Source organism: Lates calcarifer, linkage group LG18 (assembly GCF_001640805.2).
Source record: "Lates calcarifer isolate ASB-BC8 linkage group LG18, TLL_Latcal_v3, whole genome shotgun sequence".
NCBI lineage: Eukaryota > Metazoa > Chordata > Actinopteri > Centropomidae > Lates > Lates calcarifer.
In genome coordinates this window covers 1,736,128-1,764,126 of record NC_066850.1, presented here as the reverse complement: position 1 = coordinate 1,764,126, position 27,999 = coordinate 1,736,128, and the positions used below count along the sequence as shown (strand labels likewise).

Sequence of the window (27,999 nt, the reverse complement as noted above, 5' to 3'; positions counted from 1 at the left end):
TATCCATGCTCCAATAATACATCCATGGTCCACACAGTCTATGTACAGACAACCTGCGTCACTTCCTGTCCTCTTCCTGTTTATTTTTTCTAACCAGAACCACATAGAATGAAATATTTCGGCGACATAATAAACGATCTATGATCTATAAGGTAAGAAGAGGACTTTGTGTGTTATACAATATTGTGTAAAAATCGATAAAGTGTCAATACGCCATTCGTTCATTAATGGGGCTAGCAGCGGCTAATTAGATGTTAGCTAGTGAACGTTTTGCTGTATGTACAGTTAACAGCTGTCTCCTTAGCAAGCTAGCTTTCAAACATTATGCTCTTGGTGTGTTTATTGCTTTAAATAAGCATGTTATTTAACATAAACAGCGTCACAGCCTTAAATACGTCTGAATCAGTTTTGAACCTAGCCAACATTTAACGTTGCAGTAAGTATGAGGTCCAACAAAACAGAAGCTAGAGGCAGTGAATGAAAACTGGCAGCAAGCTAGTTACTTTCATGTTTAGGTACTTTATTTCAAAGTGGGTTAATTCGAGCAACGGGAAATCCACAGCCACCGTGTGGATTGTAAAGTCCACACTTATTAGCTGGATGTAACTTCGCTCGGCGGTGTTAAATATCAATCCATTCAAAGTTGCACAGCTTTTTGGAGCAAAGCTTTACTCTCAATAACATCCGCCAGCCACTTCTCTCTGAACCTCGTCCTCCCTGGCGTGTGTACCAGCCTGTTTGACTCCACCACGAAGAGCACCTCCACGGGTAGAGTTTGGGCTTTAACTTTAGACACGTCTACGACGAAGTAGACACTTGCCGTCCCCTGGATCGGCTTCCGCGAGGTCGGGGTGCTAAAGCGGGCCCGGTAATGGTAGAAAGTGTGATGCTCCTCCTCGGTCCTGTAGAGAAAATCCAGACTGTAAAGCCAGCAGGGCTGCACCTCCCAGCTCTGGATGTACTCCCCAATCTGCTTTTTCCCCAATTCCACCGTGAAGTCTTTGGTGGCAACCCAGTTAACATTCCTCATTCCAGTGTCAGGACACTTCTCCTCCTGCTCCGTCGTGATAGTGTGGCGGTGTTTGTACAGCAGGGTTTTTACAAGATGAGCTGACTCTGCTGTAAAATTCACATTAGCTGATAATCTGTTCTCTTCCATATTGTCCTCCACCGATCAGCATACAGGAAACTTTATTTTGTGAAAGTTGTTGTCATTTGTTTTGTTGTTAAGAGTTTCCATGGTTACCAGAATGAGACAGAATAGGGCCCTCTGTTGGCCGTCTTTTTACTTGCAGGGTAACAGTTGATTCCTATAGTATAGAGAGTGTTTTGTTTTGTATTTTTTGTGCACATCGTCTCTTGTGTTGATTTGCATTTCATCTTTTTTTTTTTTTTACAGGAAACTGTGCAACAAGCATTGCTGCTACTTTCCCTCCAAAATGGATTTTCTACCGAATCCCCTGTAGCATACGGCTTGTAGCCTGTCAGAATGCTGCATTATTTTAACCAGGCATTAAAGCATCATCCAGTCGCCTGATTAACCTTAAGTTCTCCACTGCTGTTTCCAGTGAGCAGACGCATGTCGCGGATCAGGACTACACTCGACAGCGTCACCAAGGCAGTAGGCAGCACAGACCTCATCTCAAAGTTCTCCCGCTTCAAGCCTGGTAGCGCTGTAATCGACAGCACCCATGTGGAAAAAGTTCCGCTCAAAGCAGAGACCTTAACTTCAAACAATACAGCTACTCCCTCACCACCTGAAACCACCATGAAAGAAAAGGAAGAAGGTGAGAAGAGCACAGCAGAGGAAGAGTCTGACAAGCAGTTGCACCAGGTTACAGAAAAGCCTTTTGTTGCCACCAAGAAATCTGGTTCCGCTTCAGCTGCAAATGTGTCTGCACCAGGCTCGTCTACCACAGTGGCAAAACAAACTATGCAGCTGTTTCACCCCACAGCTCTTTCAACCAACATGGATGAGACCTACAAAACTCTGGCTCAACACATCAATAGTTACTTTGGCACCAACACACAGGGAGAAGATGGAGAGAACAGGCTCCTGCAACAGCCCAGAGGAGGGAATGATCCTGTTCCTGAGCCTGTTCCTCATCCTGCTCCTCCGAAAACCGGGGACCACATTCCCATTTTGTCTCCAGTGGCAGAGGCTAAGAGTATTGAAATACCAGCTACCTCCCCTGTCCCTCCCTCTCCATCAGAAACACTCAGTCCTCCAGTAGAGACGTCCCCCTCTGACAGCCCTGTAACAGAAAATGCATCTCAACCCTCTCCTGTCCCTACTACCTCCACTAAAAAAGGCTTCGCCCACTATCTGTCCTACCCTCGGCCCAGCGTTCAGGCCTTTGTTGGCAGTTACATTGCACCACTGGTCCCCAAATTCAGAGGTGATTCCAAAAGCGCAGCAGCTGAGAAAGACAAGGTTTCAGCAGTTGCTGTGGAAGAGCCCTCTGCAGACAAAGCAGGACAGAAGACAGAGAGTGAAGAGGAGAAAGCGAAGCAACAGCTGTTGACTCAAAGGCAGAAGGTAAGGTGCTTTGTGCGACTGTGTTAAAGGCCTTACATTTATATATATTAAAAAATGGTTCTAATGTTTTGTTCATGCTATGTATTTGTCAGATAATAGCCAGGGTGAGTGTAGACAACAGGACCAGAGCTCTGGTGAAGGGCCTGCAGAGGGTCACTGATGTCAAACTCCTCACCACTCGAGTGGAGGAGCTCAGCTATCATCTCCTGGAGTTCCCAGAGACACGAGGTGTAGCTATCAAGGTTAGTGTGAATCTTCAAACGTTAAAGTTCTAAGTGGGAAATTGGAAGTGTAGTGGTCAGAATGCTCATGTATAACTGTGTATAACTTTAGGAGAGCGTGCTGCCCTGCCTGCTGCGTTTGCGCCAAGCCAGAGACCTTCCTCTTCAGGCTGCTGTGAGAGAAGCACTGGCTGTGGTTGGCTACACTGACCCAGTCAAAGGCAGAGGAATTCGGGTCCTGGCCATCGATGGAGGGGGAACAAGGTGCAGCTTTAAAGTATTTTGGACATTTCCAATATAAAAACAGGTCTACAATACTTAAAATGACACAACCTGCTTTAACATTTGATGATGTGAAGAAAAGATGCTGACAACTAACTATTAACTATTAAAACTACTCTGTGATTCTGTTGCCCTGGAGAAAAATACAAACCAGAAACTATTATCACAGGTCAAACGACTGCCTTTACGTGTTTAATGGTTTAAATAAAATAAGCTGCATTTTTACTAGTTTTGTTCTATAAAGCTCATAACTCTGTTACAGGGGTCTGCTGGCCCTGCAGACTCTCCATAAATTACAGAACCTGACTGGGAAACGAGTCCACCAGCTCTTTGACTACATCTGTGGAGTCAGCACAGGTACATTTATTTTCCTTTGACTCTTTTGTAAGCTTTAACCTCATTGATCTCACATGTGATTTAACATAAGCTGCCCTCTGCACACCATTCTTGTTCCTTTGCATAAGGTGCCATCTTGGCCTTCATGTTGGGAATTTATCAGATCCCCCTGGAAGAGTGTGAGGAGATGTACAGGAAGCTGGGCTCGGATGTGTTCAAACAAAACGTCATCGTTGGAACTGTCAAGATGGGCTGGAGCCATGCTTTCTATGACAGTGAAATCTGGGAAAACATCCTCAAGTTAGTCTGCAGGACACTTTCATCCCATGTTTTTATATAATTATATCATCTCTATAGTGTTTGTCATAATCAACTCAAAGAGACTGGTGCAGGGTCAATCTAATTTCTCCTTTTCTACAATCTCCTTTTGTGTTTTCTCCAGGGAACGGATGGGTGACGGGTGTATGATTGAGAGTGCCAGGAACCCACACTGCCCTAAAGTTAGTCACATCCTTATATCTTTACACTGTTGAGACAAATCTTAACTGTGTTTATACGCACATACAGAGATGCACACACATGCTTATACTTCTTGTTCAGAAAGTGCACAGGGAAACATCAAGTGTAAAAAAATTCAAATGACCTGGCATGCTTCTTTTTGTCCACCAGGTGGCAGCAGTGAGCACCATTGTGAACAGGGGTTTACCTCTGAAGGCCTATGTGTTCAGGAACTACAGACTCATGCCAGGAGTGAGATCCCACTACCCCGGAGACTGCAAACACAAGATGTGGCAGGCCATCAGGGCCTCGTCTGCCGCCCCGGGCTACTTCCAGGAATTTGTCCTGGGAAAAGACCTTCATCAGGTATGATGTGAAACAATAGAGAACTTGGAGATTGCCATGGTGATCTCTGAGAGCCCTAGATTAGCATGAGAATGTCATTTCCTTGAAATCTAACCAATCAATACACCTCCACTATGATGCTGCATCTCCTAAAAGACTGGTGCCAAGGACAGAGGCACTGTGGACTGCACTGCACTCTCTTTGTGTATTCATCAAGGATATGTGTGTGGATTTGTTTCTCTCTTCCAAACCCTTAACCTTGAAGCCAGTCCCCTAATTGGTCCAGCCTTTCCTCTGGCTGTCAAGCATCTGAGAGGTAGAGAGAAAGTGAACAGAAGGAGATGGAGGCAGAGAGAGAGAGTCTTTGGACCTGGTCTGTGCCCCTAAACATCAAAGGCCTTGTCCTCTTGTGACTTCAGCCTGCCGTCCTCGAGGGAAATGGAAAGAGTTTTTAATTTCCCCATGAAAGGGAATATTCAACAGGGCTCCTGTCTATCACCGCCACTGTCTGAAAGGATTTTTGAGGTTCAAAATGGGCAGAATACATAGTAGTGCCATTTTTGTGGTTTACATATATATTGAGCTCCTTCGTATGATGTCATTTTTTCTGTTAAGTCTCACAGACAGACAGGAATTGAGGAGAGGATTAATTATTAGGTTCAGTAATGGCAGATTAAGTTTAAGGTCAGTGAATATTCTTGTACTGTTGATTATAAATCATTCTGGATTAAAAACATCTGATGACTATAATGTAAGAAGTATTAATGCATTTTAGTTACTTCCACTATGATCTTTCATAAAGCTGTGGGTGTGCCTTTTGGGAGCTGTTCAGATAGAGTTGTTTTAATGTGTAATTTTATGAAGTTTGATTATTAGGCCAGATATCTTTAGATGCTCTTTATGGGCAGCAATTATGCTCAAGGCTTAGCTTCATTTTGCTAACCTACTTAGCTAAATTAGCCTCGTATTTTTCTCCCCTGTCATTTCCTAAAGCACAAGTCCAGTGGCAGACAATCCTTTGCAATGTTGTAGTCAATAACAGATTCTAATCTTCAATCCCACTTTGCATGTTTACTGACCTAAGCTTTGATTCTCCTAAGCATTTCAAATGCTAGCATGCAGCATAGTATTCCTTCTTTGAAAGCCAATAACAGTCATTCTTTTAGAAATCAAGCTGTTCACAGCCAGACCACCATGAGGTGAGGGCCTCTATTGTAGATAATGTGATTTGGATATGACCTCAACTTGTGACAGAAGTGGTGATTATTTCTGTTTTCTTATATAATGTGCTTTTGTGTGTTTGTTTCATATGCTTTTGAGTTGGATTTGGGGCTGACAGCAGGGATGGAAAGATGGAGAGTGAATGAGTTGTAAGTGTGAGTGTTGTTCTCCACATCCCTCCTGGTGCCGCACAGCTTTTTTATCAACAGTTTGAGCTACCGTTGCCACCCACCGGTCTCACTCCTACTCTAGTTTTCAGCACTAGCAGCGGTATTTCTCAGGAGAATTCTGCCATTGCAGGGCATCAAAAATACATATACACACAGTGGAGAGACACATTCACAGACTCAGTGAGGTAAAACTTAAATATTTCTCCCTGAGCTACAGATATTTATGATACCAGTCAGTTGTTATTAAACTATACAATCACACCCTCTGATTTTCCTGCATTCAGTGCTCATGTGCTCATTCAGTTAAGGTGAGACCATAGGTTGAGGGTCAGAGCTGAGGAGCAGCTGTGTAATTAACCTGCAGTCTCAAGAGTGTGAGCTGTGTTCTGCTGTTTCAGTGGGGTACAGCTGAGGATAGAGCAGCTTCATAATAAGACTAAGAATGATGTGTTTTATGCTGTACTGTCCTATAATGATACCAAGGCATTAGAGTGGAGTGGGGGAGAGCACTAGTCATCCATAGACAGGTATTTGAATTCAAAATAAGTTTTCTAACACCACATATTGTTTGGTTTTGACCAGAGAAAATAGAGGATTCATTTTTTTAAAACACTTTTCTCCTGCCCACCCACTCTGGAGGCGCGGAAATGACCTTTACCCCCGCTGTGCAAGGGAGTGTCAAACCTCTTGTGTGCCACACTCTCCATCTCTATTAATCCTAGCCAAAAGCACTGGAGTGCTTGGATATGGTCCAGCACTGGACCAGGGGGAGAGACTTAGAAAAGAGTGTTTAGCACTAAATCGGTCCAGGCGTCCATTCAGCCTGATTGTCCCTTTTTCTCTCATTGTCGGCATCATTTAGGTCAGCAACACTTTCATGGATCTGGTAACATTTATTAGTGAAGATGATGGCACATGTGTAATGAAAAAGCAAGCAAATAATTAATGATGGGTTTCTAAATGAAGCCAGTCAGGATTAGAATACTAAAATGCAGTATGTTAATTCAGTGTGTTGTGCCTATTAGGTATTTTTACAGGTCAGTTTTGGTCCAAATGACCTAAAATGACTTATTTTAGCTGCTGATAGTTGCAAAAAACACTGCTTTTCCTTTTTACTTTTACTTCTGGATAAACAGTGCTGTTTGCCAGCACAGCATGTCTCTGGCCCAGGAGCTTCTTTTCCTCAGGCCTGAAGCTGTATAGCTCTGGGACAGCTTGTCCTCTTCACCTCATTTGTCCCCTACAGGCTGTCACAACAAATATATTCAAACTAGAGGAACATGTCATAGGCACAAAGTTTCTTTTATGTGATTTTGAGTAAACATATTTGACTGAGGCGATGCTGAAGGTGTCTCTCCTCTCCTTTAGGATGGAGGACTTCTGATAAACAACCCCACAGCGTTGGCCATCCACGAGTGTAAGTGTCTGTGGCCGAACACTCCTCTGCAGTGTGTGTTGTCTCTGGGCACCGGACGTTATGAGACGGTGGGCAAGAACAGCACAACCTACACAAGCCTGAAGACCAAGCTCACCCATGTGATCAGCAGCGCCACAGATACCGAGGGTAAGACCACCAGAATGCTGTTTGTATATATTTGATGTCCCACACGGTTTATACACCACAGATGACAGGCAGCAGGTCCTCACCTTCAGTGTGGTCTTGGAATTAAAACAAGTCTGCAGCTAGCATCAAATTTTAATAGTCAAACCCCCTGCCTCTCCATCCTTGTTTCAGAGGTGCACACCATGCTGGACGCCCTCCTGCCTCCCGACACCTACTTCCGCTTCAACCCCTACATGAGCGAGGACATCCCGTTGAACGAGAGCCGCGTGGAGAAGCTCAACTTCCTCAAGAGCGAGGGGGAGCGCTACCTGGAGCGCAACGAGGCCAAGCTGAGGAAGGCGGCCAGCGTGCTGGGCCAGGAGAAGAGCACCATCCAGAGACTGGCCGAGTGGGCCAAGCTCAAGGCCGACATGTACGAGGGCCTCCCCTTTGTCTCCAAGCTGTAGTTGTTAGCCTGACGACAGTGTGACCACAAAAGAGATTTTAAGGTAAGAAGAAGCGGAGTGTAAAAACTCCCAATACCTGAAAGGGATCAAACCGGGCACATTTTTAAGCATCAAGGGAGGAAATCTGAAATGAAATACTAAATGTTTACATGTTTTGATCATCATCCACCTAACACTAAAAGATGATTATTCATAAAAATGAAGACAGTACTATAAATAATAGTGTGTAATTACAAATGCGATTTATTATTTGTGAGATAGAATATGTCTGATGGAGACAGAGAGAATTCAGCAACACTTGATCAGAGGAGATGCATGTGTAAATAAGTTCATAAATGTATGTATTTTAAAATGGCTGGACGTGTGGGTTTACTGATTTTGGAATGCTCACAGACGGCAGTTTGGTGCTGACACCTGAATTAATGCCAATGTGTGGTTATTTTGTAAAGAAGATTAATGGTCTTTTGCATTTCCGGTAACTTGAATACATTAAATGTAATTGATACATGATTGCACAGTGAGAACATAAACATGACTGCCTATTTCTAACACTGTACAGAACGAAGACTTCATGCACTTTGTAAAATATAATTCTTAACCAAGAAAATGTTAATAATAGTGGAAGTAATAGTGAACTCTTAATGAGTGTTATTGCCAGAAGTTAAGAATAAGTTAAAAGAAATACAGTGTCCTATAATGGAACCTGCAGCCACACTGAAATCTGTTCTGATACTTCATCCTCTTAGCACACAGCATGCTCTTCTTTGTTCTTCTTAGAGCAATGAATTGTGGCCCTTCAGTTAGTGTGAAGCTTTTGCCTTGAACCTCGCCAAAGCCTGAATTCTACAATCCCGGCTTTTGTTGCTCTACACTTTATAAACTTGACACACATTTTACATCATCCTCCCTTCCTCATTCGTTTGTGGAATGTGAAAATTAAAAAAAAAAAAGTGTCATGAAATAATAAAGCTTGGTTTTCAAAACCTTGACACAAATCTGCTCTTTTTTAAAATTAGTAGGATGATAATATAATTATGTTTATCTGCTTTTACATACTTAACACAAACATACACACACATCACAAAGAGCCCCCACAATAGAGCTGCCACAAAGGAATGCCAGTTGTCTTCCTATGATGAATTGCTCTTTTCCCCAATTGTAAACATTGATTTTCTGCTTTATTGTTTTGATCCCATTGAAGATCCACTGAAATTCCATCGCGTCATTCCTCCCAGTCACACCGTCGTTACCCCAATCAACGTGAACAATATGCCACAAGGATCCATGCTTACGAACCTCCACAGCAATGACACATGTCAGAGTCCTGTCAGTCATACAACTGATTCGACTGATAGATTGACCACAGTAAGCTTCACCCAAACGTCAAACTGGTAGTACGGCTAAAAACATGTTTCAGTTTTCCTGTAACTACCTCTTAGGAACAGATGGAATTGGAATAGCATTCATTGTAGTTTGAGTTTTGGTATTACAGACCATAAAAACACTCCTGATGCACAGGTAGGCAATGAAGTCCTTAAAATCAGAACCTTAAAGACTTTACAGTGTCTTTTCCAGCTTTGTAAAATCTAATAGGGCACATACACCAATGCATGCTCATATCAAAAGTGTTGATATTTATGCCCCCAGCTCCCTGGCAGACACAGAGGGTCAAGTCAAGCTGTATTTTCATCATCATTTCCCAGTTTTGAGTCAGATACTGCTGGAAAATGCCCCTTTTTAACTTTGTGTGTTTCGTTGCCTGACCAGCTGGAGCTGTATGAAAATTAAAAACATAACCACAAACGCATCTGCAAATCTTACAAGCTTTAAATACAGAGGTATCTGTGAGAATCAAACACAGCACAAAACATTCTTTAAGTCTCTGTCAGACTGTGTGGAGACTAAGCGTCTTTGACAACACACAGACAGTGAAGACAGTGAGATTAACACACTCTGGCGATGTTCATCCTGTTGGCAGTTTGCTTGTTCATGAAGCAGGCCAAAGCGCCAAGGTAAAGTGAAGTCTGCCAGGCTTTACATGATGGTGTGGGAAACACACACACACATAAGTGTGTATTTAGAGTTCATACCACTGCGCTATTAGTTGCTTGTTGTGGCAGGAGCTGTCCGTCTCTCCTCCTCCTCCTCCTTCTCCTCTAGCAGAATTGGATTGTCTGGTCTTATGGTGTTCCCTAGCAACCATCATAGTTCCCCTCTCGTTTACAATCTTCTCAATGTATATGTGCCCACGTTTGCCTAAAATTGTCCCTGATCTGGCAGACGTGTGTTACACAATCGACCTCTTTTACTTTGCTGCTGTAAGCAGGGTTTTGCCAGTCGAAATTGCAGAAAAAAGTGTTTAAGTTTGCAATCAGTATCCTGCGCCCTGATCTGTTTCACCTCTTGTTTTCAAGCTCCCACAGTTGGCACATACTGTCTTATCAATCTAACATCTGTCATCTCTTTACACAAACAGTGCAGCGTGTGGGAAGAAGTTTGCACAAGTTATCTTATCGTGTTATTTCATGGCTCTGCTTTATTTTTTTAGTATCTGCACCTCGCACGATGGGTCGCAGCCCAAATGTGCAAACACAGTTGCATAACAAGAGCCATCCATGTCATCACAAAACTACAGGTTTACAGTAGCTCCAAAAATGCAGGTGAACCAACAAATAGGTCCCTGAGGGCTGAGAGGTGTGTATGAAGCCCACACAGGAATAGAAATGAAGAAGAAGGGGCTGATTCATACATCCCATCTGTCACTGCAGAGACAAAATCATCCAAAAAACCTGAAGAGGATTCATTACACAGACACTCCTACTTATCCCCATCCTCTTCCCTGGGTCACTTCAGGATAAGTAGTGTGAGGAGGCTGGTACCCATCAGTGAGAGGGGACCCCAGCTGCTCCACATCACTGTTTGTCAGATGTGGCTCACTGACCAAGTTTGGAAGGCGGCTGTGTAAACAGCAACAGTATGGAAGCAGGTAGCTGTCACTATAATATACCCAGGCCTGTATAAACCGGTTTTAAAGTACACAGTGCACCAGCAGCTTTGGAGTGGATCCTAAAAATGTAAACTGTTACTCACACACATTAAGTGTTTTTACTTCCAAAGCACAAATATAATTTAAAAAAAATATTGTAATGACTCGCTGATCAGTTTACAAAGCTATTTGTTTTCATACAGTACAATATACTTCTGCAACAGAGAGACAGTAGGCACACTGTGTCTGAAACGTTAATGAAAATATGTTGAAAAGCACTGGGGAGTATTTCACACTCGACAGTGGCATGCCGGTAATGTGGCGCTGTAAAAAATCCATCTGTCCGTCGTCACGTCTCCTCATTGAAAAGAAACAGCCGAGCAGTTTGCACAGTGGTGTGGCTCTCCACAGATCTCTGCCAGTCGGTTAGTGTAGGGACACGCCTACACACACACACACACACACACATCCTATTTGTCCAACAGCCTTGCATGAGCGTCTGTGTCTGTGCCCACCATTGCAGTGTCTGTACAGTGTAAACAGTCTTCTAGGTCAACAGTAATTATCCTAACTGTTCTAAGTTGCGTCCACAGAGAGAAATGTTGCATTTGACTCAGTTTAAATGGTGCATACGTTGACTCCATTGCTAAAACTCCTCTTTGTTTTGGTCCCGCCCCAGGACTTGTCACCATTATCAGTAGCAATGGCACATGACTCAGTTGCAAAAGCTCATGCCCCTCGGCCTAGACGACTGCATGCATTTATCATGTGAAGAAGCTCATGTACACCCTGTTTTTCACACCTCACAGTGAACTACACATGAGTAAGTCGTGAGTGTAAAGACCCAGCTCACATGTTTTACACTTTTCATTCAAAATAATGGTGAAAATGTGCAGACACGAGTCAGGAGTGAGAGTCAGACGAGGAGAGTGAAACAGAAACAGTCTGGACATTAGTGATATTGATGGCCGTTGATGACAAGGTGTGTAAGACACGCCTGGTCTGTCCCAGGTTGGACTTGAGTGATGTGGGAGGGAAGGAGGGAGGGGGGGTGAGGGGTGTTCACACACAGCCATTCAAAATGTGATGCGGATTGGTGGACCGGGAATGATGATAATGTAATGTGCAGTCAGGTGTTTGACACCTGCACTGCTACTACTGCTTGTACCAATATCTTTGTGAGGACCAGTTATAAAACCAACGAAGTGAGGACATTCTGGCTGGTCCCCACAGATTTACAGGATTAAGACTTGGTTTTAGGGTTCAGGTGAGAAGTAGGTTTATGAGTGCACTATATATATTTGTGTGTGACTGTGTCTTCATAGGCCACCTGTCCTGCAGAGAAACACCTGTCTCACATCAGACACTGGGAAACATCTAGAACAGCAGTAACAATTTATTTAGTTACTGAATGACAAAATACAAACACAGAAATCACACGAGTTAAGTTTCTAATTATTTCAGCACATGTAGAATAAAATCTGTAAATCACAAACCAACAAACCAAACTCTGATGATTACTACAGACATACACTACTTTACTTTGGAAATACATAGAGCTTTTGTTTGATAACGGGTTATTGTTTATTTCTGGTCCCTCTGCTGCCGCTCAGTAACACCATGGCTGTATTATAAGATCTTATAATACATCCCTGATTAAAACGAGGTCGCTGCAGTTGCGATTTTTCCCCTTTCTTTCTGCACCGGATTGGCAGCGACTGAAAGATATGTGGAAAAAGAAGAGGTCTCACTCTGAGGTGCTCTCCGTCCACAGAAGCAGCCTGATGGTATTGTGGAGACTGGAGCTGGAACAATGGCTTGGTTCATTATAAATAATTTAAAATGATCACTTGCTAATATATTGGTGACAAAAATAGCAGCTGCAGTCCTGGTAGTGACTGGAGTCCTCTCAATGTAACAAAGATGGAAACTGTGTGTTTCTATGGTTTTCATTCCCCATACATTGATGCTGCAAGCATTAAACCCGGCGCATGCGCTGGGTTAACCACGTTTGCAGAGCCGGAGGAGAACGGACTTGTTTTTGTTTGTTTTGTTTGTTGTGCGTCATCTTCTCGAAAGCATAGACGATCTTCGGACGCTGCTGGTTTTGACAGCAGCGGGGGAGCTGGTGAGGAGGAGAGCGGAGGATCCGTGTGGACCACAGCTTGCTGCTGCAGCGGCTGAGGGGGGGACGGACACACGCACTCGTTGGCCGGGCGCTCACACACATACATATACACTCACACACACACACACACTCACACACACGCCTCATCGTTTTCTACAGCATCAACTCACACACACAGCCGGAGGAGGAAACAGGAGCCGGTCTGCAGACGGTGAGTTTGAAAATTCCTCTCGTTCTATATTTTTCTCCTTTTTCTTTTTAAAAATGAGGGACTGCATCTTTTCTTATCTTCGGTGTCATCATATGTGCTTTGGGAATAATGGTGCAGTGCATGTGTCAAATCGGTGCTTTTTCCTTTGCCTCGGTGATGCTGGATGACCAGGTGCAAATAAAACAGCAATATGGAGGCGCCTGACGCCGAATGTCGTTTTTCTTTCAAAAAAAAAAAAATCGAGATTGTGCTGAGCATCCAAAGGCAGACCATTGCCGCCTGTGCACCCACCGCACTGCATCTTCAGGAGCAACCATTAAAGCAACCAGAGGGAGGGAAAGCAATGTGTTGATCGGCTGTTGTACTGGATGAATTTATTCAGCGCTGGTTGCAGCAGCAGCAGCAGCAGGGTTATTGTCGCCGGTGCCGGCCGGTGCACGCAGGCCCCTCAGCGCTCAGAGGATTATTAGATGTCTGCTGGAGATGCTGCCAGCTGCAGCTCAGCTCCTCCGTCCTTTCAAGTGTTTGGACTTGAAGATCAGGGAGCGAACCCAGCATAAGGCCTCGTTTTCAGATACTGGATGCAGAGATAGGCCAGTCAGCAGGTGTCTGTCGGTCAACAGGGGGACCACCAGCCTCCCATCCTTTATTATTGATCAGCATTTCTCATAGATTCCCACATAAAGTAAAAATGATCGATGATATCTGTGGGTTTCCCTCAAAATGAGGCCAAACTGAGGGAAAACAGAGGATAACATTTCAAGGTTTACTTGACTTTAAATCATTTACATTCAGTTGAAGTTGAGCTAAAACAGTTGTTTGATTAATGGATTGTTCAAACGAATTTGATCTGATTAAACATTTCAGTCCATTTTCAAGCTGTTCTATTATTAAATAATCTCATCTTAAATGTGATGATCTCCTGCTTTTTGTCGTATACGATAGCAATGAGGACATTTTTTCTATTTTCAGACATTTCAGACAAAATAACTGAGATTAATGAAAACAGATGGAGCAAGGTGCAGTTTCCAGTGTGCTGTATGAATGTGATACAGAGTAAATGGAAAAACAGGGTGGTTGTGTTTGATAAGATGCTGTCTACAGAATGGTGGAATGTTTACAGTCTGTGTGTGTGTGTGTGTGTGTGTCTCCCACATGTCTGGGTTTGAGCTGGGTAAATGTTTCGGCACTGTCTTTATAACCTATACAGCACCATTCATACAACATACATGAATGGTGGTAGATACAACACATGCCCAGTAATGTTGTTTGCAGTATACAGTGTGTTACCCAGTGGGTATGACACCTGACAACAGGAAAGGCCCGGAGCAGGACGAATCATTGTGTTACTGTGGAATCAGAAGTGTTGGAGTTATTTCATGCAGTGCTAATATTTGCAGCCAGCATCTGCTGTTGTTGGAACACAATATGCCTGAATATGACATGATGTGGCAGGTTCGGTCTGACCCTAACCCATACCTCATGTAAATAGATCATCATATTATTAAGCCTGTATATATTCCCTGTAAATTCCAAGGCTGTCAGCTCTGTAATCATATGGTAAATATAATCAGCTGCTGTGAATGGGAAACCTACTGCTCCAGCACTAGGATGCTAATATCAGCCCGATAACCTACATTTTGAAAAGTTCCACTCAGCGTTTCTTACTGTATTCTTGTGTTCGTAGTAGACCTGTCTCCACCTCCTCCCTCTGATTTCTGTCTTTTCCTCCCTGAAAAACGTTTGAACCTCAACATGAGGCTGTCTGCAGTGTGTGCCAGTCCCAACCAGAGACTTTTTTGTCCTATGAGTTGGCACTGAAACCACTGTTGCAAGCCCCCCCCCGCCCCACCCCAGGACATCCTGAGACACGACTTCAGTCTCCTGTGACAACTCCTCCCAGACCTGTCGGTGCAGAGCCGCCGCCGAGCCATTACTCATCGTGGCAGATGCAGTGTCATCTCCCGTTTATCCACGGCCCATTAGACGCGAGTCAGGTGATGGGAGCTTATGGACGCTTTAGGTGCATTCTCATTCCACTCACTGTCGCTTTAAGTGATGACACAATTTTAAGACAAGGGGAATAATATTGGTTTCAGGCTGTTTGGGGATCAGAGTGGAGGGCAGCTCACTCAGGTGACACTGAAACTAGGACTCTGGAGTGTTGAAGCTTTTATTTTCTATAACGTTTTCATAGATGGGAGCTTTTTTACAGAGGAGGAGTCCTGTTCTTTGGCAGCTCCAATCAACAGATGTCAGAAAATCATGAACACTGCCTGTTACATCGTCTTAACATCTTCAAAGTGCTTGTGTTGTCCAACCAACAGTCAAAAATGATATGAATGAATGAATGAATAATGCTGCTCATGCTTCTTGTATCAGTGCATACGATTCTGCAGTTAATGTCTGGATTCTCGGCCTCTGCCACATCAAGGGAAACAATGCTTCTTTTTAAATTCATCCCCAGAGATCGTTAAGCTCATGAGCTGCCGCAGATGAAGTATGCAGGTGCACGTGTTAATGAAGTTGTAACAGGAGCATTCTGTTTTTTTTTCCATTTATAAATACTTGGCTCAGACCACACTGAAGCTGCAGCCAAACGTTATTAGCATCATAGATTCCTCCGTAATGCTTTGGGTTAGTAGCGTCAGCACCCCGCGGCGATGATGGTGGGTTTTCAGGAGGGTGGGAGGGGCACAAACACCCCCACCCACACACACACACACCCCCACCCTTGGCTCACAGCTGGACGTGTTTGGGTGGCTGTTTTCATTAAGGTACCGGGACACATTAAATTAGCATGACTGGCTGAAGATTGATGAATTGGAAAATGGGTGGAGAGTTAGAGCCGGGGCCGGAGTGTGACATTTTGCTGCTGCTGGTAGATTTCTGAGAGAGAGCAGATGCTGTTGTTCTCTCTGCCTTCCTCAGAAGACAGATGGTTTTTTGTTGTTTTTTTTTTCCTCTTTCCTTTTTTGGAAGATGATGTTATTGCTGAAAGATGGAAGAGACCCAGTTTTTGCACAATGAACCGGTACGAGAGGCGTTGTGTTAGTCACACAGATCTGATTACAGCAGTGTGATCTCAGGTATCACATCATCCCGGTACTTTTCTATATCAGAGCCACATACAGGAAACTGTATTCCAGTTTACTCTGAATAAGCACCAACAAAGAGCCTAAACTGTTTTTCAAACAACACAAGCAATTTAAGTATCTGACCCTGGACTCTGGCAGAATGAGACTGGTATTTTCACAAATTTCTGACAGTTTGTAGACCAAATGATGATCGAGAAAGTATATAAGAGTATGTGCAGTTGTATTAAGTCATTAGGAGGAAAGGAAAGGAAAGGAGGGAGGACTGAGAAGAACCAGGAGGACGAGTTAGTAGCAGGAAACTAGAGCTGCAGTGAAGAGCAGAGTGAGGAGCTGCTGCGATCACCAGCTGTGCCTCAGCCACATCTGAAGTAGAGAAAGAGACTTGAGATTAATAAAAGGAGACAGCCACTCCTGTACACACACACACACACACACACACACACACACACACACACACATACGTGTAAGCTTAAAGGGTCAGAAATCACACTTCTGTTCACCTTATACAAATGTTCTGTCTCCTCTGAGGCTTTTTGTTTGAGGAAATCGTCATCAGCAGGTTTGGTTCTGCTTGTGGGCTGCAGATGAGTTGTTTGTGTGGACCAGGTGGGCAGCAGATGGGAGAGTGGGTGAGAGCAGAGGAGTTGCCAGACTGGTAGTAGCTGTCACTTGCTGAGTGTAAAAACATATCGGCCTCTCCGTCTGAACGGCTGATTTAATTTTATACACTGAGCCATATGCAGGCGAAGATCATTTGTTTTCACCTCGGAGTTTGCTCAACTGTGATTCGACAGTGCAACACGATTTGTCAGCCATGTTAATGGATTTGACAGAGAGGAGGAGGTTTGGCTCTTTGGATGTAAAATCACATCAATATACATATGGTCACATACGGTATATCCCTGTGTTTTTATCCACTGGGAGGGAAACAAAGGAGGAATGTACAAATCCCAGTGGTGGGAGCTTAATTCATTGTACAGTAGGCTTAAAAATAATATTACTCCATCCACCAGAATCTTTGTCACAGCTCTAAAATGATTAGTGAGGATTTAGGTCAAAGAAGCCATTAAAGAGCTCCCTCTTATCACACCAAACATCCAATTGGTTCAAGGCACCAGCATCACATGACGGGTGTGAACCAACGAGCCTTAATTATTATTAAACATGTTTTTACATGGTATAATTGAATCAGTCAGCCAGGACTGATTTTTTTAACTTTATATGCTGAACTGAATCACTTTATATGGGAGGATGAAAACTGAATATGTGAGTTATTTTCTCCCAGGTAGATGTCTTTTTTTTTACCATGAGGAGAGATTAGCTTGTTGGGAAATTTATCTTTGGGCCTTCATACGTGACTGGTAGAGTGTGTAATTATGTATTGCTTTTTAGGCATTGGCCAGAAGCTGACAATGTTCATGCTACACCCACAGAGGATGCGCTGGCACTCCCTGTGGCAAGATTGGTGTGATTTCCACCTTAAATGATCCCAGTTGTTTGGGGGAGGAGGGGGGATTTTATATCGAGCATCTGCTCATCATCAATATGTGCCTGGTGTGGGAAAAGCGGCTCCAGTTCAATGGAGTCTGCATGTGTCCTCGATCCTACTCGTCTGACCCCCCGAGAGAAGGCCTTTTTCTGAGGCCAGCCCGCCTTCAATGAGAGCCCTCTGCTTGTACTGAAAGAATGCCTTTGTAGAAAAAGATAAACTGTCCAGCAAGCAGATGAGGAGGATGGAGAACAGAAGCGGTTCTCAGTGTGGAAAAGTCATCTATCAGCTGAAGATGTGTCTGCTAACTGATAAACCAATTAGAGGCCGACAGATGCCGTGTTTATGGGCTTTGAAGAGAGAATGAGACATGTAACATCTGCCTTGTTAATCATGTTTTAATACTTTGTTTATTACAGCTTTTAATTTTGACCTGTAAGGGCCACATGCTCACACTGTGTGCTGCAGGGTTAATGGAAAGCCCCATTTGTAACAACTCAGATCTTCCATAGTCAACACAGTAAAATTTCATTTGTAACAGTGCTACACACACTTAACATTTTTATTATTCCTGCCACTAAAGGACAATAAATTACACTGAGATGCAACAGAGACACTTAAGTAATGTATATATATTACTTCTAAACACATTAAAGGAGCTATATGTAAGTTTTGCTATCGCTATGTAGCCAACGTTAGCATTAACCGCTCTTCAAACTTCATGGCTTTACTTGTCAATAACTGTCTTCAGTGGTGGAAAGCAACATCAGTGTTTTGCCTTTATATCTATCACCCTTTTTCTTCTAGAGAAGTTAGCATGCTAAGCAGTTAGCCTGGCCCAGCCGGCCTGTCTCGTCACTTTCCGATAGCGTAGCTGTACCGTCCAGGCCGCCCTGACGAAGTGGTGCCGCTCTTGTATTGTTACTGCAACCTTGGCGAGCAACGACCGACAGCATCTGCTCCTGGCAGCAGGGAAAACTTACAAATGGCGCCTTTACTGTTTCCTGTTTCCTGTTTCCTGTGTCACGTCAACAGACCTGATGCAGACCCGGCTGAAGGGACTATGACTGAAGAATAAGTCATCTCTTATTTATTCTTCCTCAGCATCATTTGATGCTTCTGGATGTCAGCCTATAAAAGTCAATGGAGTTTCACATCAGTGGTAATGGCCCACCCTGCCACTCTAGTCACTCTGCCCGCTCTCCATCTCGTTCACCCTTAAAACTGCTGAGATGGCTGGTTTTTTGGGCCGCCGGATATTCTGCATTGTCTGATCAGAGCCGCGCTGCTTTAGTCACCTTGGCTTTTTGCTCCCTGACGTAGTGCAACCACGGCTGCTGCTGTAGCACTTTAGATTATTGCAGTTGGATGTGATATTAGACAACCACACTTCAGGAGGAGATTTCTATGTCTCAGCAGCATAATCTCCATATTCATGATAAGTTTCTGTGACTCCATGTGGCTGGTACAGATCAAACAGAGGAACAGATAGAGGTCAGGCCATTTTCTGCCAAATTGGCTGCTATCTCGACTCACCTGATCTCTGTCCTGTGGGGAGGAGATAACCCTGATGTCAGATCGCTAAGATACACAGTGATGATACTCACAAAGCAAGACTGAAATCAGACTACCCACACAAAAGGTAGGTATACACAGACGTGTAACGACGTCACATCTAAGGCGTGCAACATTTACAGATGGTTAAAGAAATTCATGTTACATCTTGTTACCATTTTGTGATTATAGATCAGCTGTCTCTGATCTGACAGAGTCAATATATCATTATGCAAACTGTGTTAGTAAGAACAGCCAGTTAACATCAGAGAGCAGGAAGTTTCCAGCACTTCCATATCTCAATTAATTTGCAATTTGTACTGGAAAATGAACTGTCTCTCTTACTAAAGAGATTCTACTTAACCTTTTTCTTAATAATAGAACTGTTTCCTCTCAGCTTCTTGCACAGGCACACAGATAATTAAGCACTTTAATGACTTGGCTGGGAGCCAGAAGCTGTAGTTTTGGTGAGATAGCCATATGTTTTACTGATGAATGTCTATATGGTAAGGAGTGAAAATTTGTCAACATTTTTCATGATAATTAAAAAAGTCCAGAGTATTGTTTTGCAATTGCTCTGTGTAGAAATGCTATGTACACAAACTTATTGTGCCATAAAAATGATGTTATCTAATATGACCTCTGAACACATCCACATTCTTTAAATTGGAATTGCTTCCATGCCTGGGAGGGCTGTATGCAGCTCTGCGCTACGCCTGTTTGCCCAGCTTTTCTTCTCCCCTCAGTGTCTTCCCAGCATTTTCCCACCGTATGCACACTGCCGGTATTGACCCTCAACCCACTCCATCTCTCCTCCACTCTCTGCTCTGATCCATGACTCACAAAGCCCATTTAACCTTTACCCAGCTAGATGCAAGCCAGCACTCGGCTGCTCCTTCCCACTGGCTGCAAGAACCAAATATCGCTTTTTGTTGTTTCTGAGTTTTTATGGAATTGTTGGGGAATATGGCTCCTGGTCTATTTCATATACTAACCTGATATTTGCAGTTGGAGGCGGTCCATGCATGTCTTTGTGCACATGTGCAATATTTACCCATGAATGGCATACCTCTTAAACCTCAAGACACAGAAGAATGCAGAGGAAACTGGCTCCAATACCCCTGGTACTGACTGCAATATGTGTCCTTTCTAAAGCACAGGAAACCTTTCTGCTTTGTTATATATTCATTCGAGCCAGTCATCCATTACAGCTATGTGATATATTACCTCCGAGATATTCACTCCACAAAAGATCCATTAATAAGTGGAAGAGCAGCTACTTTTCTAGAATGAGTATCACATACTTTTCCCACGCTGGTTTCCTCTGTGTACACACTCATATAACCAGGTAACATGATCTGTCAGGTGTCAAGGCGAGGGAGTGTTCTATGGTGTGGATCACATTAACTGTAACTTGTTAGGTCAGCAGTTGTACAGTTAATACTATAGTTCTCTTGGGTATTTTCCTGCACTTTAAATGTGTGTGTGTGTTTCTTCTGTTTAATATATTTCATTGCTGTATTTATCCGTTATCTCTCGTTTTATACATCAGTGTTTATCGTCCTCTCATCAGACAGAGGACGTTTCTGTGCACAAAAGGGGAACGAAATTCCTTTTTTAAGCACGAAATGATTTCATGGAGAAAAAGTCTGACACCAAATAAATTAAAAATGTCTCCGCTGTTACTGGTTCCAGCTGCTTAAATACAGTTGATAATGAAAATAATCTTTGTAGTTAAGCTGTTATGTGTTCTTGGGTCAGTAGTACTGCCAGGTTTTGGGCCATTATTCTACATAAATAATGCAGTTCTCCTGCATGTGATGATTTTTCAGCATTTTTGTCTCGCTGCATGACCTAATTTTAGAGCATTTGAAACTGGATGTTGAAACTCTGGTAGCAAATACTCGTATAAAGCCTCCTACAATGGCCTTACACGTTGAATACACACAACACATCTCTGAGCTGTACTGAACAGCTATTGAAGCTGATTTATATCAGGATGCGTTTTTTTTACACCGTCTTGTAAGTGAAATGTGGTGGCAGAAAGGTTGAACTTCGATGACTGATAGTTTTCCACTGAGATTTAGATTATCATCACGGTTATATTTACGTCTGAGTAATGTTTCTGCAACTAAAAACATGCGTTTCTCAGCTCCAAACTGATACGGCCCTGACCTGATGTCCCTGATGTGGGTGAGATCAGGGTTAAGATACTGTTGCCTGGGAATCTATGTGCCAAGATTGAGGCCTTTGTCTCAATAAACATATTTTTTTTCTTCCTTAGGATATGTTCTCTCACATTTCAATAGAGTGAAAAGAGGTGGAATCATGGTGGAGTGGAGTAACCCTTTTAAATTTGTAATACTGTGATATAAAGCCGTCACCTTAAAAAGAAAATTATGATATAAATTTTAGGTTAGTGTTGGGAGCCTCCATGAGAGATGTTTCGTGTTTGAATAATTGATATCCTTTCACATATATATGTAAAAATATGTCTCTTATCTTCTTCCTTAGCAGCACCACCACTGCTTTGGTGTATCAAAGCTAGGCCACAAAATACTATACAGAGTGATGAATTATTGAGTGCTTCGCCTCTCTTGTCACTTGCACTCACACTCCTCCATGTAGCAGGGTCAAATTTGGGATGATTGGGGATGTACTGAGCTTGTTCTGTCAGAGAAGTGGAGGAAGGATTCAGGCTCCAAATCAAATTTTGGATTTTCCTTTTGTCATCAATTCCATCTTTTTGTGATTTACTCCGACATGAGATTTCTCACCTGCACAGAGCATTCACATTAATGCACTGATTGATGGTGTGTATCAGGTATCACAGATCCATAAGTGTCAGCACATGGGGTTGTATTGACACAGGGATTATTGATCCCGGGATTAGGGCTCGGGACCCTGAGGGCATCAGTGCTGCTGTTAGCTGAGGCGGCTGCGCGATCCCTCACAAGCTCATTAACACAGGCTGGATGGAGTCGAGTGGGTTAACTCAATTTATCTTTGTTAGCCAAAAATCCCTGCGGTCAGATAGGCATTTTGTTAGACACAGTCTTTAGCCAAAAGGTGGGGGATTCAGTTCTCATTACAGCCAGATGATTGTCATGGTCAGACATGATTCGATGTGCGATGTCAATTCCTCCTTTCTTTGTGTGGAATCCGACTCCTCCTCCAATTCATCTTTTGACTAAGATAGAAATCATAATTGCGTGATCTACAAACAAAATGCAGCACACAAGGCTATAACGATTTTGTTGTACTTGACAGAACAATGAAATAACAGCTCTGCAACCGCCAGAAACAAGACATAACCTTTTAATAGGCTGGTAAACATAACAGAGGACGCATTTGCACAGATGGAGTAGTAGACTTGTCCCAATGTAAACCCATGGCTGCTTTGCTGCGAGGTGCACTCATTAGCTCAGACGGCATCTGTTTTTAGAGTACCAAAGTGCTGACTGGGGCCTTTGTATAGAGATAGCTACAGCCTCTCTTTTACAGCTGGGTCCATGCTGTCTGGGCGGCCACGAGCTCAGCACCACTGGCCAACGAGGCAGCCGAGCCCTGTGGGCAGCGGTGAATAGCGTATGTCTGTGTTTTGTGTGTGCAATAAGAGATTGAGTGATAGCAAGCTGCTAGGGTACGCTACTTCGCTAGCTCCATCCACAGAGCCTGGCTTATGTGGAGTTTTCCTCCCAGTGTTAGTCAGTGTTCAGTTTTTAAAAGATGAACTATTGGACAAAAACTGCCGTCGTTAGGGCTGAGGCCTAAAAGCTGATGCAACTTTCTTTCTATTGAAATACTGGGAGTCAACTCAAGGACAGATCTCCCTGTAGACATGGCTGCTTGGTGACTCCTTTTTGTATTGATCACCTTAAATGGGTTTGAATTTTGCTAAGTCACACTTGTTCTGCAGGTCTGAGCCTGGCTAAACATGAAAAACGCTCTTTATAATTTCTGTCGGCACAAAAGAGCTCCTCAGGTCATCCATGTTGGCTAATGGTTGGTCTCACTGTTGGGATATGAATCTGAAGATGCTGAAATACTCCATAGAGTTTGGGGAATACGCAGGTGATAATCTCTACTAGTTACCCCTCTCACATACTTACTAAAACAGCTTTACAGCATGGACGTCATTAGAGGGTTACTTCATTTAAACTCATTTTACATCAGTCAGGTTTGTGTGCTTATGGTTTTCAGGGTGATTTTAAGTTCAGACGTTGGGATTTTCTGAAGTCCACCTGCCAGAGAGAAAGACAGGAAGAAGTGTGGATTGTAGTGATTTGGGGAACGCTCAGAGATTGGCAGGTGTGAAAGAAACAGCACTTGAAATATTGATTTCTTCTCCAAAAACCATGTTAAGGGCATCAAAGGATAGATACAGTCAGCCCTCCTCAGTGTCAAATAATGAGGTTATTAGGACACACACAGACACAGTCTTTTTCCCAGTGGATTGTCATCTACAGTGTCACAAATGTACCAAACTGGCACAAGAGCAGATATTTTTATCCAAAGAATGGCAGGCGTGTCATGTTGTGTATCGTAAACCTGCGATCTTTGAGCCTTTCAGAGGGACGTGGCTCATTCTGTGGTTTGTTTTGTCTGCTGGATTTGACTGCAGGTCAGTGTTGTTTCATTGTGAATTTGTTTAATGAAAATCAGGGCAAAGGTTGGAGGCAAATAAAGTAGGTGTGTGTGAGTTCATGTGTACATATGCACGTGTGAATCCATGTGTATAGGGTGAACTGTGGTGTATATATATTTGTGTGTGTCCAGTTCATGCTGCAGTGATCCTGCCCGCTGCAGCAAGGAAGCAACAGCGTCACTGCATTACTGAACCATGACAGCATCCAAATAAGTCCGACCATGCTCTTTCCTTTTCAGGTGAGGCCATGAATCACGGCTGGATATGCAGGGTATAGTAGCATTAGCAGCAAAGTCATGCGACGGGCTACTGAGTGTTTATTTGACCTCAGGGGCCAGAAACAAATATAGCACTTCTAAATGCAAAAGTGAAGCACACATGAACATTCATTCAGCCATCACAAGAGCCCGGGCTAGTGCATAATGTTGTTGTTTAGATAGCGCTCTGTTTTGTCTGCTCGTAGCCTCAAGTTCTTATAGAAGTGGACTGTTAATGTCAAGTCTAGCTAGTCCAGTGAAGTGCATGTATTAGAGCTTTCACATTCAATCTAGTGGAACTGCTGAGCAGAGTGTAATTAGTCACTTTGTGTTAGGCAAGCACAGACACACAGATTATCACATCTCACTCCAATGCTGCACATGCTACATATTAGCATTTCACTCTTTGCACTGTTACCTTATGGTGCTACTTCTTTTTATTGTCATTATTTAGCATCATTTAACAGAGCTGCTTTATGTGTATTTGAATCGAAGTGAGAAGTATCTCGGTTTGTCAGTTGTTTGATTTGATGAATTAGCCCAAAAACAGATGTTCCTGTCTGTTTATTTTATCCATAAACAGTTTCTCAGTTGATTTTTCCATAAAATTGCTGTATCACAACATTAAATGACACACAGTAGATTAAGTTTGAATTAAACATGTGTTGAAAGTCACTTCAAATAGAGACTCCGGTTTAGGGACGCCTGGTGTGGTCGGTCCATTTCACCTCGGGGTAATCTGTGTCAGTAATCTGAGTTGGGGCTGTATCTCCTGTTGGATCTGATCCACATATATGCACACAAACCCTGAGGGACGCTTGCAAACGGAAAGCGAGATGAAACTCCGGTCCGCACGTTCCCTGATTGATGATTTCTAAAAATAAAATTCAGTAATGTCATCTCCTGCCATCGCTCATCCCCACTTTTGATCTTCCTTCAGAAAGTCTTCCCATCGCACGCCTGCTGCAGGATATACCAATTACACAGCTGCGAGGTGCTTTGTTTGTGAGGTATGAGACTAGCAGAGGAGTGAAGACAATGTGTCGTCTTTTATCAGAACTGTAAAGCTGCAATCTGGCATCGCTCTACTCGCTGTGGCTTTGTTGAACCATTAAGAAAAAAAAAGTGATATCCCATTTACAGTAATCTCACTGGGTTACAGCTACACTGCCAAACAGAATGTAGCGAGTGTAAAATCTACACTTGACTGTCACAGTAAGCCGTGGTGCCGTGTCTTAGCAGCCATTGTGTTAGCTAGTCCCTTCCTCATCACAGCTTTAAGCCTGAGAACAAGGTTTTTTTATGTGAGGAGCCTTAAATTAATGAGATCACATAGAGAAATCCCTCTCCACTGGTGCTCCTTATATTAGGAGGCCTCAATCCTCTCCTCCTCCTCATCTTCTCTCTCTGTGAGGTGGAAGACATGCAGTCAATATTGGACGTCTCCCAGGCATCCTATACGTCTGTACCCTCCACTGTTTGCCCTCCCCTGTCAACAGCCCTCTTTTGTTCCTCACACTCTCATTTCCACTTTCCTGTTTCTCATTGCGCCTCCTCTCATTTGTGTTCCTCTACATCTGTCTCCATCTTTGTCTTTCCCTCGCCTCCCTTTTGTTGTTGTTCCTTTAGATGATGGGGTCTCCAGGCTGTCGGCTACATGGCCAAGCGCTCTAGCTGCAGCCTCTCAGATATCGGTGGATCTGGTTTCGTTAGCAGCGTAGGCTAACCTCAGGCTGTTCTCATTCCCTTTATTTACTCCTGATGTTTCCACAGCCTCGCTAAAGCCCAACACCAGCGCTTTACTGCATGAGGCTGTGTTCTGTGAAGGAAGTCATGTCGTTCATTGGACAGGTCTTTGCTGTATCTGTGTGTAGGAGTTCATGTTTGTGTTAAATGAGGTTTCCAAGTCAGTCTGTTATTCTTCTGTTCCTCCAGACCTCCCACTCTTCTGTTGCTTGCTGTCATTCTCCTGTTTCCTCTCTGCCTCACGTCTTTCTTTCATGCCCCCCTTCCTCCTCCTCTGTTTCGGCTGTAAAACGAGTCTGATGATTGGATCCGATCCCCAGGGAACCTTCATACCTGGAAATCTCTACAGCACCTTCAGTTGCAGAGGAATGCTACTTCCTACTGTTCTTTAATCTTGATTTATCTGTCTTGCTCTCACCATGTCTGTGTGTGCATGTGTGACATTCTTGATGACTCCATTGTGTGCATTGTGTGCTGTCGAGTGGGAACAGCGGGGTTGGGAGAATCGTCTCTTTAACCTCTGGGGGGGGACTAACTTTCAGCAGGCAGTAAATCTCTCTGATTAAACCCAGCTCTCTGACTGCTCTTTTTGTGTGGGACTAGACTGTGTGTGTTGTCTGTCATCTGAAGGATGCTCACAGGCTGGTGAAATTAAAAAACCTTTGAACAGCCATGGTAACCAGCCCCCTTCTCGATCTCTGTAACACACACATTACATGGGAATGTATGGGTTTGAACTGCTCAGTGGAGACTTCAAAAAGCAGCTGGAAAAACCAAGCTGAAGCTGGCCTGTGGCAGTTTTCAGTCCAGGAACATTTTATACTCTTTTTTTTTTTGCGATTTGTGTGGACATCTTAAACTGTTTTCACAGTTTCAGCAAAGTGTGAAACCCAGTAAGTGTACGAGTGCAAGAGGGCAGTCGAAGGCCAGCGATATAGCCCCTTTCAACTGCAGGAACATTTCCAGGAACTGAGAAATGTTTTGTTGCCAAGGAATTTCAACCGCAATCAGTGAACTTTTATTTTCTGATCTGTGTCAGCCGCCTGAAACCTCTCTGCTCCAGACGCATTAACTTTGACTCTGATATCATCTCATTCTGTGCAAAAACTGACTTCACTCAGTCATTTTAATGTTTTATTTGTCTACTGGGAAATGGAAAAGCTGTTTTTAATTTCTACATACCAAGGGATTTTAGTAATGGCAGCAGACATTGTATCTATGACACAATGACACGGTGCAATAAACCCAACCTGGTGACCATCTTAATGAGGTCATTTGTCATTTTCGGTGACTATAGGAACATGTCGACAGATGTACATGGGCACAGAAAACACACACACACACACTGAGTGATAAATAACCCTAAGGCCTGCCCCGGAATCTCCTCACACACAGATGGTTTGTCTGATACTCAAAAAACAAAAACCTTCAGGCTCCTGCAGACAGTTGTTACAGTCCAGGTGCGACGGTCTCCACTTGTGATAGACAAGTCACTGTGGATACACACACCTCGCAGTCAGGAGTGTATTTTACCCTGGCACTACAGAACAGATGTGTTTCTATGCTATCCAACACAAGCTAGTCGTCTTTCCCTTTGTTGATGTCTTGCCTGCATTTATTTAAAGTGTTGCTTTTGTGTTGTGTTTTCTGCCGTTTGCTCTGCCTGTATCCAGGGCGACTGGAAATCAAACGTGTCCGTGGCCGTCCTGACCGGGGCTCTGTCTTAGACTGAGTTAGAGTTACCGTGCATATAACATGGCAGCTATAGAAAAGAAAAATGTGATTTATTTTCACATCAACTCGACGTTTTATTTTGAAAGGGGGTTAAATATTTCAGCCCACATTCAAAGTGATGTCTGATTATGTGCATGTGTTTATTAGGATCTGTATTGACCTGCTAAAGGGGTGCTGACATTTTAATTTACCGGTGCGTGTGTGTATATTTATGTGTGTGTGTGTGGTCATATTGTGTAGGAATCAGATGACGGTAGATGTGGGTGTGGAGGCCAGGCAGTCAGGGCGGGTATTAAGTGTGTTTTTACATGCAGCTGCTACTGTCGCTGATTGCTGAGGCCCCTCAGCCTGGGGGATTACACACACACACACACACACACACACACACACATTTCTATTCATGCCTGAGGTCAGTTATTCTATCATAGTCTGCAGCAACCCTCCCCCCCGTCCTCCTCTACCTCCACCACTAAAAGATTCAGACACATGCAGTGTACTGGTTCCCAGTGGATCTATAAACTCAGGC

At 43.5% G+C, this 27,999-nt stretch overlaps 3 protein-coding genes across 5 annotated transcripts in view; 2 read left to right on the top strand and 1 right to left on the bottom strand.

The window, feature by feature from the left end:
* Positions 1 to 15: 15 nt before the first annotated feature.
* Positions 16 to 8,605, top strand: pnpla8 (patatin-like phospholipase domain containing 8). Its single transcript, XM_018685186.2, has 10 exons — positions 16 to 152; positions 1,400 to 2,539; positions 2,632 to 2,781; positions 2,873 to 3,024; positions 3,305 to 3,399; positions 3,507 to 3,678; positions 3,821 to 3,878; positions 4,048 to 4,242; positions 6,981 to 7,176; positions 7,348 to 8,605. Exons 2-10 carry the CDS (start codon positions 1,580 to 1,582, stop codon positions 7,620 to 7,622), a joined length of 2,253 nt encoding a protein of 750 aa, XP_018540702.1. The 5' UTR covers positions 16 to 152; positions 1,400 to 1,579; the 3' UTR covers positions 7,623 to 8,605.
* akap14 (A-kinase anchoring protein 14) lies at positions 504 to 1,284 on the bottom strand. Its single transcript, XM_018685188.2, has one exon. It carries the CDS (start codon positions 1,157 to 1,159, stop codon positions 638 to 640), a length of 522 nt encoding a protein of 173 aa, XP_018540704.1. The 5' UTR covers positions 1,160 to 1,284; the 3' UTR covers positions 504 to 637.
* A 4,138-nt stretch (positions 8,606 to 12,743) lies between the features above and the next one.
* nrcama (neuronal cell adhesion molecule a) overlaps positions 12,744 to 27,999 on the top strand; it is a 44,302-nt gene continuing 29,046 nt past the window's right edge. For 2 of the 3 annotated variants that reach the window (XM_018685179.2, XM_051077642.1), the window contains exon 1: positions 12,848 to 12,947. The gene's annotated coding sequence lies outside the window, so the exon portion shown is untranslated. Of the gene's footprint in view, positions 12,948 to 27,999 lie in introns of all 3 variants that reach the window. The other variant, XM_051077641.1, reaches the window with a different exon arrangement.

Bases quoted from the DNA above. Each gene is read 5' to 3' on its own strand.
- akap14 (XM_018685188.2), bottom strand. From the start codon at position 1,159: ATGGAAGAGAACAGATTATCAGCTAATGTGAATTTTACAGCAGAGTCA.
- pnpla8 (XM_018685186.2), top strand. From the start codon at position 1,580: ATGTCGCGGATCAGGACTACACTCGACAGCGTCACCAAGGCAGTAGGC. The intron at 3,025-3,304 runs GTGCAGCTTTAA...ACTCTGTTACAG, and splicing joins ATCGATGGAGGGGGAACAAG to GGGTCTGCTGGCCCTGCAGA. The intron at 3,879-4,047 runs GTTAGTCACATC...TTTGTCCACCAG, and splicing joins GGAACCCACACTGCCCTAAA to GTGGCAGCAGTGAGCACCAT.